At 36.6% G+C, this 14,443-nt stretch overlaps 1 protein-coding gene across 6 annotated transcripts in view; it reads right to left on the bottom strand.

The window, feature by feature from the left end:
- EVI5 (ecotropic viral integration site 5) overlaps positions 1-14,443 on the bottom strand; it is a 65,529-nt gene that overhangs the window by 30,499 nt on the left and 20,587 nt on the right. For 4 of the 6 annotated variants that reach the window (XM_042873374.1, XM_042873370.1, XM_042873371.1 and 1 more), the window contains 6 exons: positions 12,840-12,872; positions 12,130-12,276; positions 5,551-5,685; positions 3,243-3,383; positions 2,595-2,753; positions 907-1,053 (listed from right to left, as the gene is read on the bottom strand). In XM_042873374.1, the coding sequence (XP_042729308.1) occupies positions 907-1,053; positions 2,595-2,753; positions 3,243-3,383; positions 5,551-5,685; positions 12,130-12,276; positions 12,840-12,872 (762 nt within the window). The remainder of the gene's footprint in view (positions 1-906; positions 1,054-2,594; positions 2,754-3,242; positions 3,384-5,550; positions 5,686-12,129; positions 12,277-12,839; positions 12,873-14,443) is intronic. The other 2 variants (XM_042873375.1, XM_042873373.1) reach the window with 1 other exon arrangement.

The raw sequence follows: 14,443 nt of genomic DNA, 5'->3' as shown, positions 1-14,443 counted from the left end.
TACATTATGTAACAGCATCTGCTCTCAAGTTGCTAAATGTGCAACTGCAGTACAACAGGCAGCGTTCATTTTGTTACGGGATGAATGTTAACACACAACTCATCTATTTAGAAATTACTGGCCACTCAGCGCCAGCTGATTTTATAAAAAACTCCACAAACATCTTTTGGAGACAGAGTGAAGTTGAAAGTCGCTTTACTGTCTCCAGTACATTAGGTCTTAATTACAGCAATTTCCAACTAAGACTGCACTTTGAGAGAAGTATCAACAGTCATTTCAGGAAAAGTTTCATCCAAGTCAAAAGAAAACCTTGTAGGGCTTATCCTTTACTGCCTTTCCATATTGCATGCACATGACTGAAAGAGAAATTATTAGGGATCGGTTATGTACTTAGTTATGAAACTAAGTCTGGGATGAAAACATCAGGTAGAGCTCTGGTGCACTGATGGTAATGAACACTTTCTTGCCCAGTATTTTTAGGCTGATCTCTTATAAGCTGTTTACTGTTTAGGTAGTGAATACCCTAACACTCTTCTCTGTGCATTTTTCCATTCCAAGACGGTTTTTACTGCCATTTCTGAACCCAAGCTAGTTCTGCAGTAATAGCATTGAAGTTGCCTTCTGTCACTAAGACAATCAGAGCACATAGCAATCAGAATCTGTTGAGCAGAAGAGTGTCTTTTTACTCATTTCACACAGACAGCAGTAGAGAGTAAAGCAGAACCACACTTTGAAGTCAAAGTTTATCTTTGTGAGACCACAAAGAAACAGCTTTGTCAAAACCTCAAATGATTTTGAGATGGTAAATTTAAGATGACACTGTCAAACTGGAAAATAAATTAGTAGTGGAAAACACTACAAATTACAAACATAGAAGCAAGCAAATGGTCTATTCATGTTGTTTACCTTACATTCAATCTCCGCTTGTCTACGTTTTGCTTCATTCAGCTGAGCAAGAAGTCCTTTGTTCTGTGCAGTAAGATACTGTACCTTCTCCTGCAGGCTGGTGACCTCCAGCTCTGCCCTTCGCAAATGGTTATTATTGATCTGACTCTGACATTTATGATAAGGAAAAAAAAGAAAGCACATCAATAAGAGATGTTTCATATTAGTTTACCTCCCTAAAGTCTGACAAGACAGACTTGACAGATCATTTGCTATAAAAAAACTTGATGGAAAACATTGAGAATTTTTTAAATGAAGTCAAAAGTTTGCATGACGTTTGTTTTTCACAGCTATGATATTTCAAGGGTTCTTAAATAGAGAATTCACTTTAAGAACAAGAACATAAAGTTGCTGTACACATTTCTACTCATCTTGCACTTATGTAAGTCAAAGACTTTGTGAACGTGCACCCCAATTACAATTACTAGCTGGTGCAACCACGGAACATTAAGTATATCAGAAATACTACATGCACACTTCTTTAACCAGTGAAATCCTGGAAGTAATACAGTACAACTAAGATCAGTGCTTTAATACAAGGCATTTTTTACAGGAGGCTGTGCATAGATCAACACAATCTGAGAACCACTGCATTTGTTTCAAATGACAGCTCAGCAACATAAACACAGACTCAATGCTTAGCACTGAAACGAGAGCAACCTAGAGGTCTTGAGGTTATTGCATGTAACCCAGAGTGCAGGATACCTATGCCCCCTACTGACTAAAACAAATAGAAAGGAAAAACAACAAAACATACATTAACAGTATTTATGTTTAAGTACAAGTTTTAGAAGGCACAAAAACACCTTTATTCAGTTAGTGTAGAATAAACTGGTGCCTCTATCAGTAGTAAGCTACCACATATTGTATAGCCATTCTCCCCCTCTTCAATACCACATCTTGATACATGGGAAGATTTCTCAGAGACCTGTTACAAACGCTTATCAATCAACAGCACGTTCAATATCAATTCAGTGGAGAGCTCACAAATTAATATGAATGTACCAATTGTACATTGCACTTTCAGATTTGTCCACTTAACTTGCACTACAGTTACAAAAAAAGGATCTTAACAGATAAGTTGTTTCTTGCCTATTCTGCACATTTCAGTAATGCTAAAATACACTTCTTAGCAGGTGAAAGGTAAAGCTTCTGCTGAAAAGTGACAATAGGCTATTGTTACACCAAGATTCCTGCTTAGTAACCATATTCATGCTTTCAGGAGATGATCTAGTACTGGCAATTTCACAAGAAAAGCACTGTTACTTTAAGACTTGAAATTACAATATGTGAATCATCAATTAGGTAAAGGTTTGTGAAGGTGGAAATACCTTAAGCACACTTTTGTTAGCATCCTAGTAACAACTGAACAGATAAGGATTTACACACATTCAGAGTTTACCAGTTAATCCAAGTAAGAAATTGTGAAAGCTTAGTCCTGTAAGGGGACATTAAAGTACGCTAGATTGATTGTATGCACTTGATTCTCCCTCCCAATCTAAGATACGAAGAAAAAAACAGTTAAAAAAGAGACTATGACATCTTAGAGCTAAAGTCATCCCCATAAATGGTACAGACCATTAAATGGTATTGGCCATCTGATGCTAGTCTGGCAGCATTCTGGTCAATTTATATGCTAAATATCATACCTGTGTTTCCATCTCCGTCATTCTTTGTTTGGTTTCTTTCAATTCAGCCTGAGTTTCTGCTTCTCTCAGTCGGACTGTCATCAGCTCATCCTGCAGTTCATTCACTGTATTTTTTCTCGGAGGATCTTTCCACCTCCCAGTGGTGCGAGCTAGGTGACGCTAAAAAAACCCACATCATTGCTGATATCTCATCTTTCCTGGTGTTCTCTAATTTCACTTAAGTAATCTCCTTTAAAGAACTCCTTGATGTCTCAGCTGTACAATGCCAAGTTGCTCAAAATGCTACTTTTAGGTCTAAAAATCTAGAAATCTATACAAGTTTTAAGAATAGAGCATTAAAAAACCGAAGGCGGCGATTCCCAACTAGATTAAGTCACAGGATTTCAAATACATCCCGAAAAAGAGCTTTTAATATTTACTGAAGTGGAAGTATTGATGGGATACTTCCTTTCTACCAAGACGGCTGGTTGTTAGTACAGGCCTCTGTCATCTGCAACAGCTAGAGAACAACTTCCAACATACTTCTGAAGTTAGTGATATTTTCACAATCCACAGTCACTAGTTCCTACTTAACATCTCAAGATTTTCTTGCCTTGTCATCATCCATTAGAAAAGAAGAAAAAGAGAACAGTCTCTTGGTGCCCATACCTGCCAGTGTTCCTCCAAGTCTTTGACTTGCTGCCTTAGTTCTTTGAGACCCATCAAAGCTTCTGCTTCTCTTAGTTTCACTGCAATCAGTTCTTCTTGTAGTCTAGCAACATTTTCCTCATCAGGGAGAGCGCTGTTCCTCTGGAACAAGGAACATCCTCTTAAACATGCATCTGAACAAAATATTGCTTAGCAAGATCCACTCCAAAACACAAACATGAAAACTCCTATTGCTAACCAAAATTTCTTACTACATCTCTTATAAAGTACCTAAAAATATATCTAATGACTACAAGTATATTTAAATTGTCCATTTCACTGGATATTATCCCTCCCAAAGATTATTTACACTACTTTTGGCACATTAAAAAAAAAAAGATTATGAAATAATTGACAAAAATAAAGCAAATGAGGAACAAAAGTTACACCTTTAGAGTTACAGTTCTTACTCCGTTTTACAGAAAAAAATAAATGGAAATTTAGGTTTTGGGAAGGAGATAATTTGCTTTTGAAAAAGAAAGGTATGTTGATAAAGAAACTATGCATTAATATTTACTAATAATAGTCAAGAAAGCTCTTAAGTGAAAGTACATGGATGTATACAAAGACATGAAAAAAGTAGAAAGACTGGAAAGAGATAAACAAAACAGCAATGCACACCACAGAAGTTACTTAGGAAAAGTGATGAAAGAATGAAAGTCTGGGGATAAAACAAAAACACTAGAAGGGAAGGAGGACAGCTGCCCAACTAGTTTCCTTTTATTGAACCATTGCTCACCAAACACTCAAAGTTCAATTGTGCTTCATCATTTTCTACTGTACTTCTCAGTAGTAATTTCTAACAAAATCAAGTATTTAGAGACAGTGCTGGGAAAGCTTCCAGTTTTTCCTGAGAGTTGAGTGTAGTACTTCAACATTAACACAGCAAAGCCACCACTTACTAGCATGTTCCAAATCATGGGCTGTAAGCATTAGCAAACCAAGAAACTGACTGTTTCTTAATGCTTACATTATGGGCAGTACAACCATTCAAGTCTCAGGTTACCAAGCAGAGTTTTTCCAGATTACTGTTAGTGACATGCCACATAAAGAGTTGTATTTATAGAAACTGAGGGGAGTTAACCTGAGTCACTTTCTCACATGCCTAAGTTCATTAAAGACTAAAATGTTTCTTGACACCCAAAGTTTGCCTGGTACATCATTTTTTCCCCACAACTCCAACATTTTCATATTTAAAGTTTTCAGTATATGCTAACTCCCATAGCTCAAGAAAAGTGGTATTCTTTCTAAATTTTTAGAGAATCATGGGTATGCAACCTTCTGGCTGTCCCAGGCCACAATGAGTGAAGAGGGACTGTCTTGGGCAGCATATAAAATACATAACATAGTTTAAATATACAAGTAATAACACATTTAAAAATGAAATATTAAAACAAAGAGGACAACAAAAACGAAACTAGCAGATTGGACATGGATGCTAGATTCTGACCTCTTACCAGTGTAACTACAACACTACTGCTCTGTCAGATTCCCAGTCAAGCTCTTTAAGTAAAATCTTAACTAGATGAGTCCTGTGAAGTTAACTAGTAAGTTTTGTCCACATTCTTGAATATGCAGCTTTTTCAAGTTTCCATAGGGAAATAATCTCCCAAAACAACAAAAGAGTGTGCTTTAAATAAGGTCAATTGGATTTTTCTATTTTCTGTGAAGAAAAACCTGACAATAAATTAAGAATAAAGTGCCTGACAGATTGTTTGAATCCAGCTAGAATTCTGACATCAGAAAACTACAAAATGACTGGCACCTGAAAGGCAGCAGAGTTTCATGCTAAGGACAGCAGATACACTTTCCTGCCCATAAGTGGGAGATACTCAAGAACAAGACTGGGGAAGGGCAATCTTGAACTCCTCTTTCGTGTCTGCTCCAACTACTCATAGCTCCACATCACTTCAAGGCTCACCATAGGCTTGCTACTCATTGCAGAATATAGTTTTGAAACAGCTGATGTTTGCTGTTAAGACCCTACCAGAATTTGCGTTTTCCAACACAGGCACAGGAGAAAGCAATCACAGGCCCTTCTCAGTGTAAACATCTTGTTTAGTTTTTGTTACTGTTTTTTGATATTTCTGTTTGGTGTGGCTTATTTTTTGTTGTTTGTTTTTGCTATAATCAACTTCAAATTTGAAAAGCATCTTACAATCATGAAAACATATGTCAAGACTATAGAGCACAGTTACACAAATAACTACAGGGACCCGCATTCCATCTATAGAGCTATTTTATACCAAAGATCCTGGGCTTGGTTTACCTTTTCCATCTCTAGAACTTTATCTTGCATCTCCTTCAGGGCACAATGGGATTCTGCTTCACTCAGCCTGGCTTGGACCAGCTCTTTTTCCAGCTGTAGCACAAAGTCTTCACTGTATCGTGAACTGCATTTATGCTACAAAGTTTGCAGAAATATATTTAGTATGAAGCACAGATAGCTCAAAATGGGTGTCATGTCAGATTTGAAGTGAAAAACCATACATTCAAATGCTTAAGACTAGAAATACTACTTTAAGATACAGAAGGTCTACTAACATGTCTATCGCCACTGGTATGTGTACAAACCCTATTACTACTCTTCTCAAACAACTTCAGCCATACAAGACCAAAGGTATAGGATCAGACTGAGACCCCTCTGAGTACTCATGAGCAATGATTCATGCCTTCTTCTCAATGTTATCCAAACTAGGGAAAAAAAAAATAAAAATGAAGGATCTGTAGCTATTTTGTGGTGTGTTGAAAAAAGGCTTAAGGTTAGCTATTTACAAGGCTAATATGAGGATTTCTCTTGATCCCTACTCAAACTTTGATTCAGCAGAAGCCTTCCATAACCTTGAATTTAAAATAAGTCACGTATGCTTCAAAGCACTGTTACTTGGGCTTGCCTCTTTATTTCACTCCCAACCTTTAGGCTCCTATTTACTCACAGAATATATATTCTTCCTTGTAATATATTTTTAGGATAAACCCTATGGATTTAAGAGGAAAAAAAATACAGGACTAAGTAGTAGTATAGCCCCTTCTAGACAGATGGCATACCAATAGCATAGGTCCAGGCTACATCAGATTTGGTACTTCACACACAGAACTTAGTCCAAGTCTATTACTGCACAGAATTACACACTTTAACACAATACTTCAGTATTAAAATATCAGTTCAGAATTTAAAGCTACTCCTTCTGAACCTCAGGAGAAAGAGAAAAATCTCACAACTGGAGTCAAGTTAATTTATCATTAACTTATTTGATTGATTAGTCAGAGCTTAAAAGTAAGAGCTATCATTACACCTGCTTAAGTACAATTTTGTAAAAACGTGTATTTCAACAGAGAAATTCAACTGAAATCATATTCACTACATTTCAGTCCAGTCAATAGTTAGAAAACACATTGTTTTCCTGAGTGACTTTAACATAACTTGAGATTCACCACACACTGTTAGACCTGCATGACTTGCCGTGGCATCCTATATCAGCATTTAAATTACTGTTATCCAGTACTGTTACAATGCTAAAAACATAGTTGTCCAGTTACTGATTACGCAGTTACCCCAAACAGTTATAATCAAAAGGAATTAACTGAATACATCTTTGATGCTGTTAACTACACTGTGACAAATTAATACTATACCTGGATTCATAAAGAAAGTTCTACTCACTCTGCGAGGCAATTTAAGGAATATTCCATGAATTTCTATAAAGCCATATCTTGCTTTGCTTTTGCATCAAACAACTTAGTTCTTCATATAAAAAAAGCTGAGTTAGCGGAGAAGTTTTCAGTTCTGTGTGCTGCTATTAGGATATAACATTCCCTAACTTTCACCGCACAAACTTCACTAACAGACCAAACAGGAATTTATCACACACGATTACATGGCCACAGAAGTACTTTCTCATTTTTGTACTTGTATATGCCAACTACATCTAAACCGTATTTGATCAAACTCACCTGTTTACAGATACATTTTTATTACATATCTTAAAATACACAGGATATGAATCCACAGAATTACAACAGAGGAGCATACACAAAACACTACAAGGCAAACGTAACCTGTGCAAACAGTTTTCAGCATCACAGAGACTACCCAATTAAAAGTGCTTGACTACTTAGCTGCACAGCTGAACACACCAAGAACACTGCACAAAGATATTAACTTTTCCTTACACAACACTGATTTAATACGTACTATTTTCAATCTGCATATTGTCTTCACACAGCAAGTAGCAGAGGTAGCCCTGAACTGAAATGTCAGGAAAGGACAGATAGACAACGCCAACGTGTTTTCAGAATCACCACACACGACAGGAGGGCATCCATAGCACATGAAACAATATGCAGAGACAGAGAACAGGCAACAGCTTTCTTCTTCCTTAGCTGTTTGAACAAGTTTATCAAATGACATAAACAGCAACTTTGATGGAGTGGTGGACTCTCAGTTTCTTGCTTCAGATTCCACAAACAAGAGAATAGGAAACAAAAATGAACACAGCATGCTTGCTTTGGAGTCCTCTAGACTTTTCAGGAAATGGAGTGGAAATAGTGGATCTGAAGAGCTAAACACATCCTGATTTGGAAACAATACATGTGAGTAATGTAAACAGTTTTGGACTCACAACTTGTTTTTTAAATCTGCCTTCAGACTTTGCCTACTTGGGACACAGTTAAATGCTTCTAAATACCTAGCCACAAAGCAAGCACCAAAAACAGCCATGCCACTCCTTTAAACCCAGTCTTGGTGGATTGGCAATAAGGTATAACCAAGATCAAAATAAATTTTTAAAAATATTCAGAAGCTCAAAGCTGTGATTTTTTATTTTTAAAAACAACTTTTGGTTAAATCGCTGACAAATTTATAATCAAATTGATGCTAGAAAATGCTACTTTGTTTGCTAAATATCCATCTTAATTGCCTTTATGTGCTTGCCTTAAGCCCTCGTATTTGTGTCAAAGAAAACCACAAATCTACATTTCTGAGCACCATTCCAACCTTTTCACGATAGAAACACTTCTTCTTGATATATCTTCAGAAGATGCCTCTATAACCTGAAATACTAAAAACCCAGTTTTACAATCATTTACCCCCGAATTAAATCCTTGTGCTTAGCCTCACATAACTGGATTTATTTTCTTCCAAATTATTCCTTCATGTGTCACATAGTAAGATTGCCAAACATTCCTAATATTACTTTTGTAATGTATATAAACGTATCTGTTTGCAAAACACCTTTCCAGTTTCCTATACTGCCCTGTTAACTTTGCTTATACATTTGCACACTAACCATAGCACTTCAATGAATTCAGTATTTTTGAAAATTCAGACGTAAAGTATATTGTAAAATAAAGTGAATAAAATAAAGGAAAACCTTCAGTAAGGTTGTGACGTTCATTATAAGCGTATTTTTCCTATGTCAGTTACCACACTCTTCATTATTAGTAATTCTGGTATGAGTTCCTGAAATGCAACTACTGAGAATGCAGTTGCTGTGACTATAACCAAACACATGGCTACAAGTTACCCAGTAAAATGCATATGCTTTCATCAGAATATTTAGTCAATTAAACTTCCAACTTGTAACACACCTGGAGGGCTTTCTCAATATTAAGAAATAAAGCACTTTTAGCTTCCTGAACTGCCTCTTATTCAGTAAATTCAATTCTCAAGCATTCAGACCGATGATGTGGCTCATCACTAAGAATGCAAGTATTTCTAGGAAAGACTGATATTGTTTTCTGGAGGTATGTTTAATGGGCTGAAATCCTTAGATTATTTGTTCTTCTATATCCAACAAAAATCTCTTTTTAAAAAAAATCAGAAGAAAAAAAAAACCTGCAAAAAAAATACTCCCCCCAAGAGCATCTTAGAACAGTCTCACTGCCCTCACACCTAATCCCTCAAACACCACTGCCCTCAGCATACCTGAGAACAAGGTTTGTCAGGCACAACTTCATCTATACAGATCACAGTTGACCAGCACTATAGAGAAGAAACAAATAGCGTTCCTCTTAATCTCCCAGTTGCCCACCACATGGACAAGTCTGTGGCAGATTTCTCTATAAGACTGCACTTGCCACAGCAGTAGATTAGTATCGTTTTCTTCAGAGGCATTTAGACAAATGAGCTGAAGCACTGAACTCCAGTAGTACTTCAGAATGGTGTTTTAGCTTTACAGTTGTTTTTCCTAGATAACAATACAAGAAAAGTACACGCACTGTGCACTATCTCTAAAACCGTTACACGGTTAGTCGCTCCACAGAAAGATGTAAAAGCTAGCATCCAAAGTAAAATGATATGCAAAGTCTCCATCTCAAGCCTTACTATTTTATGCTTCTTTCCCACTTCTGTTTCCAAATGACCTAAAATTTTTTCAGAAATATGTAGAACATATTTGATGACTCTTAATATGCAATTCATTATACGAACATCAGCACAACTTTCAGGTCATCTGAGATAAGAACTATAGCAGAAATTCCATTACTTATACTGGGAAAAAATGGTAACAAGTACCTCTAAATAGATTTAAGTCACTCTGTTTCAACTGAAAACTCCCTACAAATATTGCAATACAGAAAAAATTAAAGCTGCATGTAATTTGGACTTCAGTTGTTGGAATACAGTCAGAAGGATGTTCTTCTACCCATCTCAATCCCCACCCCTAAGGAAAAGTGTCAGAAGGGAGCAATTCTTCAAAGGCACACACATACTCTGTAGGATCTTCAACATTTCTGTTTTTTTTAATCCACCCATTTTGTGCTCTCACAGCACAGCTATAAATAAGCCCCAGATAGCATTTAAACACAAATCATAACTTTTTTTTTCTTTTTTTTTTTTTTTTTACTAATGATAGGTTACCTTTCTTACAAATACTGCGGCTTGTTATAATGTTCATGCTACTAAATACCATGTTGAAACAGAACTCATAACTGGAAGAGATTCAGGCTACCAAGGATGCATGATAGATGCTGTACCTTCGAATGAGGAGACCAACTATGCAGCCATCTATCAGTACAGTCTGCAATCTTTTTTTTTTTTTTTTTCCTCTAACCATGAACAAAATTGAAGTAACTGGAAAAAAAAAACAACAACCACCAAAGCAGCTATGAAGACGATACTGAAAATGAGCACTGCCAGGAGCCACTGCCACTAGACACTGGTAAGAAGATTTACTAGGGGATTCTGCTTGAAGTGAATACCAGAACTCAGACAGAATGCGTGGCTTCCCACTAGGTGGTGCCCGACGTGCAGCCACCTGCCGCCCCCTCCACGCAGCTCCCGTTGCTTAGGGCAGAAGTTCCACCACCTTAATTCAGTTGCTGTCTTTATCACCACAGTACAATTTCTTGCACTTCAAAAACGTACTGTCTAGTAAGTAAAAACCCATCTGTAATCCCATGAATTTGCAACCTCAGCTCCAAACAGCCAGACTATTTCCTGTTGTCACTCTCTCACGTAAGTGGAGAAAAACAAAGCTGCAAGCACACAGGTTAGGAAGTATGGCTTAAAATTAGTTGCTCACTCTTGCATTGCTTTCTCTCTATTCCTGCAGTACCAATTCAATATCTTGTACCTACAGAATCAATATAGAAACAATTTTGCAATTCAGTTTCCCATATCTTTGCTCAGAACCATTAGGAAGTAACAGTCACTAGGATTCCTCCACTAATACACACTCCAAGAGTATCATATATATCATATATATCATCTTTGAAGTGAAATAGAACTTCCACAGCCATCATTTTGCCATGCTTTTTCCTGAAGAAAATACAACTAAAATTAAGTTATCAGCATTACACATTACAGTGTCACAGCTCAATTACAATGCCCTGCAACTATTCCAAAAGATGCATCATTTGCACAGCTGAACACATTAAACAGACATAACAAACTACTGTTGTATCTAAGTTAACAGTAAATCTGTTCTCCACTTCCCAAAAACAAATGTAAGTACCTCCAGAGTTTTGGTGCTGAGTAAAATAAACCAAACCAATAAGGCATTTATTAAGTAGCTGCAGAATGCTTTAGTTCTAAAATATCACGTTTCATATACCTGAGGCGTCTAGGGCTCTGAACAAGTTTCGTACAAGGCAGTACAGGTATGGTCACACCAACACTGCAAACACACAGCTTATCCACCAAGTGAAGATGGCATAAGCAGCCTCCCTCTATTGGAGAAAGATACCAAACTCCTTGCAAGTGGCTTAGGGAAAGTAACTTCAGCCTCACAGTAATGGTCTAAAGTCTTGCACATCACACAACCTAAAATTCATAGTACATACAAACACAGTGTTTGCCAAATATAGCAGATAACATATTTTCCTGTTCCACCTGCACACAAATCCACACCTTTTAATGAATTCTTGTGCTGTCTCCAAAGCAAGGGATAGCTACTTTGCTAATGTTTTGCAAAAGAAGTAGGAAAGTATGCATGTAACCAGAAAAAACCATCAATATTGAAGCACGCAACTTAAATGAGAAGCTAGGAAATGGCATTATCAACTCTCAAGTTTGAATATTCAGACAGACATAGTTTGCAGTGGCTAGAGTTCTTAGACATGAAAAGGTTGTGTGTTGGTTTTGGTTTAGGGTGGTTTTTTGTTTTTGTTTTCTCTTTTTTTTTTTTTTTTTTTAAAAAAAAAACTTACATTTATCCAGGGTATGAATTCCACCATCTATCAGTAAGAAGAGATCAAAATAGCATTTAGTCCAATTTGTATACTTCTTAAGAAGGGAAATCACAATACACAAGCATTTGTAAGGACAGCACAGACACCATGTCACAATGAGGAAAAACAAACACGAGTGAATGAAAAACATGAGATGATGTGCTGCCAGGCTCCTTACCCATTGCTGCTGCTGTTGGAGCTCCCTGATGGTACTCTCAGCTTGCTCCAGTTTAGTATTGGCCTCATCACTCTGCTGTTTGATGGTGGCCAGCTCCCGTTTTATGAGGTAGTTTTCCTCAGCCTCCTGGGCCCTTGTCACTTGTCCCTTAGGACATAATTATGTGGGTTTTTTCCCCTCAAAAGCAATTGAGGACAAATCCAAGAAAGACTGCCTTTGCAGTACTCAGGTGCGTATTTCAGATTGATTTTGCAAACAGCGTGGAATACAATTAGTAGGAATTTTTGGATAATGTAGTACTAAGCAGCTGCTTTAGTACCTTGTTACTAAGCTTGATATCCTTTCAGCAAGCACAATTGTGTACCTGCATTCAATAGAAGTCAATTCATGCAATATTACTCAGCTGTACATGCAAAGATTTAAGTTTGCAATATTCAATTGAAGTGTTAATAATGTCTCAATCCATTTGAAACAAAAATTTCCACCAGAATTACATTAGGTTAGAAAATTATTATAACGTGCAACTACTGGCTTTATATTTTTTAATTTTTTAATATATTAAACGACTTTCTAGTAAGAGATTAGCTATATATTTATTCCAAATCAACAAGGCAAGGATAGAGAGCAGCATGCAAGTATGCATGCATTAAAGCAGTTTGGTTTTTCTGAAAGTAGAAAGAGTCATACAGTAAAAGACTAGAAGACTATACCTGTATCAATCTATCTGCCAAGGAAGCACTTTCCTACAAAGGAAAAATTCAGATAGGAATAAGGAAAAGAAAAAACAAGAGAGTGATAATAGTGACAAAAAAAAAAGACTAGAGCAGAGAAAGAAAGTGTCCAAATTCTACCCATTTTTCTATACAGGCAACTTGTTTTTACAAGTTGAGCTCTTATGTAAGTTAAAGCAACTCAGGCTGGAAATTGCAGGAACTGCCTTTTACTGCAACAGATGTAACGAGTCAATCTTTGATACAAGCAGGCACAAAAGCCAGACTTCTTTTTTACAGGAGATTGGTTATTTTTATCTGAACACTACGAAAGGAAGGCATTTCAGCACAAAGGCAACTCCACTAAGCGCACAGACATCCATGCAGAACTAACGCTTCCACAGAGATGAAGCAGGGAAATTAAACAGTGCACACTGAAAGACCTAAGTAGAAAATTTCAACTATGACAGCTAATATTTTGTTCCGATGAGCTTTAGCAGCAACTCAGTTCATAGAGCCTTTTCCCTTACTGAAGTACTACAACAAATGCGTGCAAGCTGACAAGCACTGTATTTCCTCCACCCTGCTAAATGTACAATTTCATTACAGACATCTGCACTCTACCACCCTTGTAAGCACCCAATTTTCACAGATTCGATGGTACTCTATTCAAGGATAGTTAAACCATCCCGAATCTTACAAAAATTCCAAGGACAAAGTTTGAACTGGTTATAGGAGCTATCAGTTAAATGTAGTAAGGTTGCATCTTAAGGTGTCTGTCATTACAGTATGCTAAGAAAATCGCAAGTAAATCATTTGCAAGAATGAGGAAATAAATTTTTATAAGTTCCCAACAGAAGAATTATATGAGGTTTTTTTTTTCTTTTTTCCTTTATGATCTGTTCTTAGATGCTTTGATGACAAAAATTTTGGACGAGGATAATTAATATAGATGATTTTTCATTTTGAAGCATTTCAATTCCAATCAGAACGGGATATTCTGAAAATGAATCTTGAAATTTTATACACAGAATTTACAGGCACATGAGCTGTCAGGTGGCTCATCATTGAGTTCCTAGCAAAAAAAAAAATAAAATCAAACTTCAAACCTCTGCAAATCAAGCATAAACCAGGGACATTTACTATTATAAATCCAAAAGAAAAAACACTAACATCATTTGCTACAGAATTAAACATATCAGAGTCCGTTCCCTTCAGTTAGCTTTACCTGCAAATTCAAGATCTGAAACAACTAGATTCATAAAATTTTTGGTCACAACTTCTTTTCACAAGATGTCCCTCACAATGTGCATTTTTTCCCCAAACCACAGTTTAGAAATCACAATTAATCACAATTTGACACAGGCTGTTAAATTTATTATGGCTTCTTGGAGAAACATCTGAAATACAACACTGTTCAATTATTTCAGATAAAATTTAGTCTATCCTTTTCCTCACTGTGAAGCAATTCTTTGTAAGTCATGAGCATTCAACTTTATGTGCTGAAAGACAGCTATTATTTGCAATTAAAAAGGGTAAGAACATTCTCATGCTAGAGCACACCTTCCTAGATTGAGTCTGTCACAAGAAGCATAATATCAACA

This window comes from Lagopus leucura, unplaced genomic scaffold (genome assembly GCF_019238085.1).
Source record: "Lagopus leucura isolate 7727_CA_CO unplaced genomic scaffold, USGS_WTPT01 Super-Scaffold_100009, whole genome shotgun sequence".
NCBI classification, from domain to species: domain Eukaryota; kingdom Metazoa; phylum Chordata; class Aves; order Galliformes; family Phasianidae; genus Lagopus; species Lagopus leucura.
This window is presented reverse-complemented; position numbering and strand designations above follow the sequence as displayed.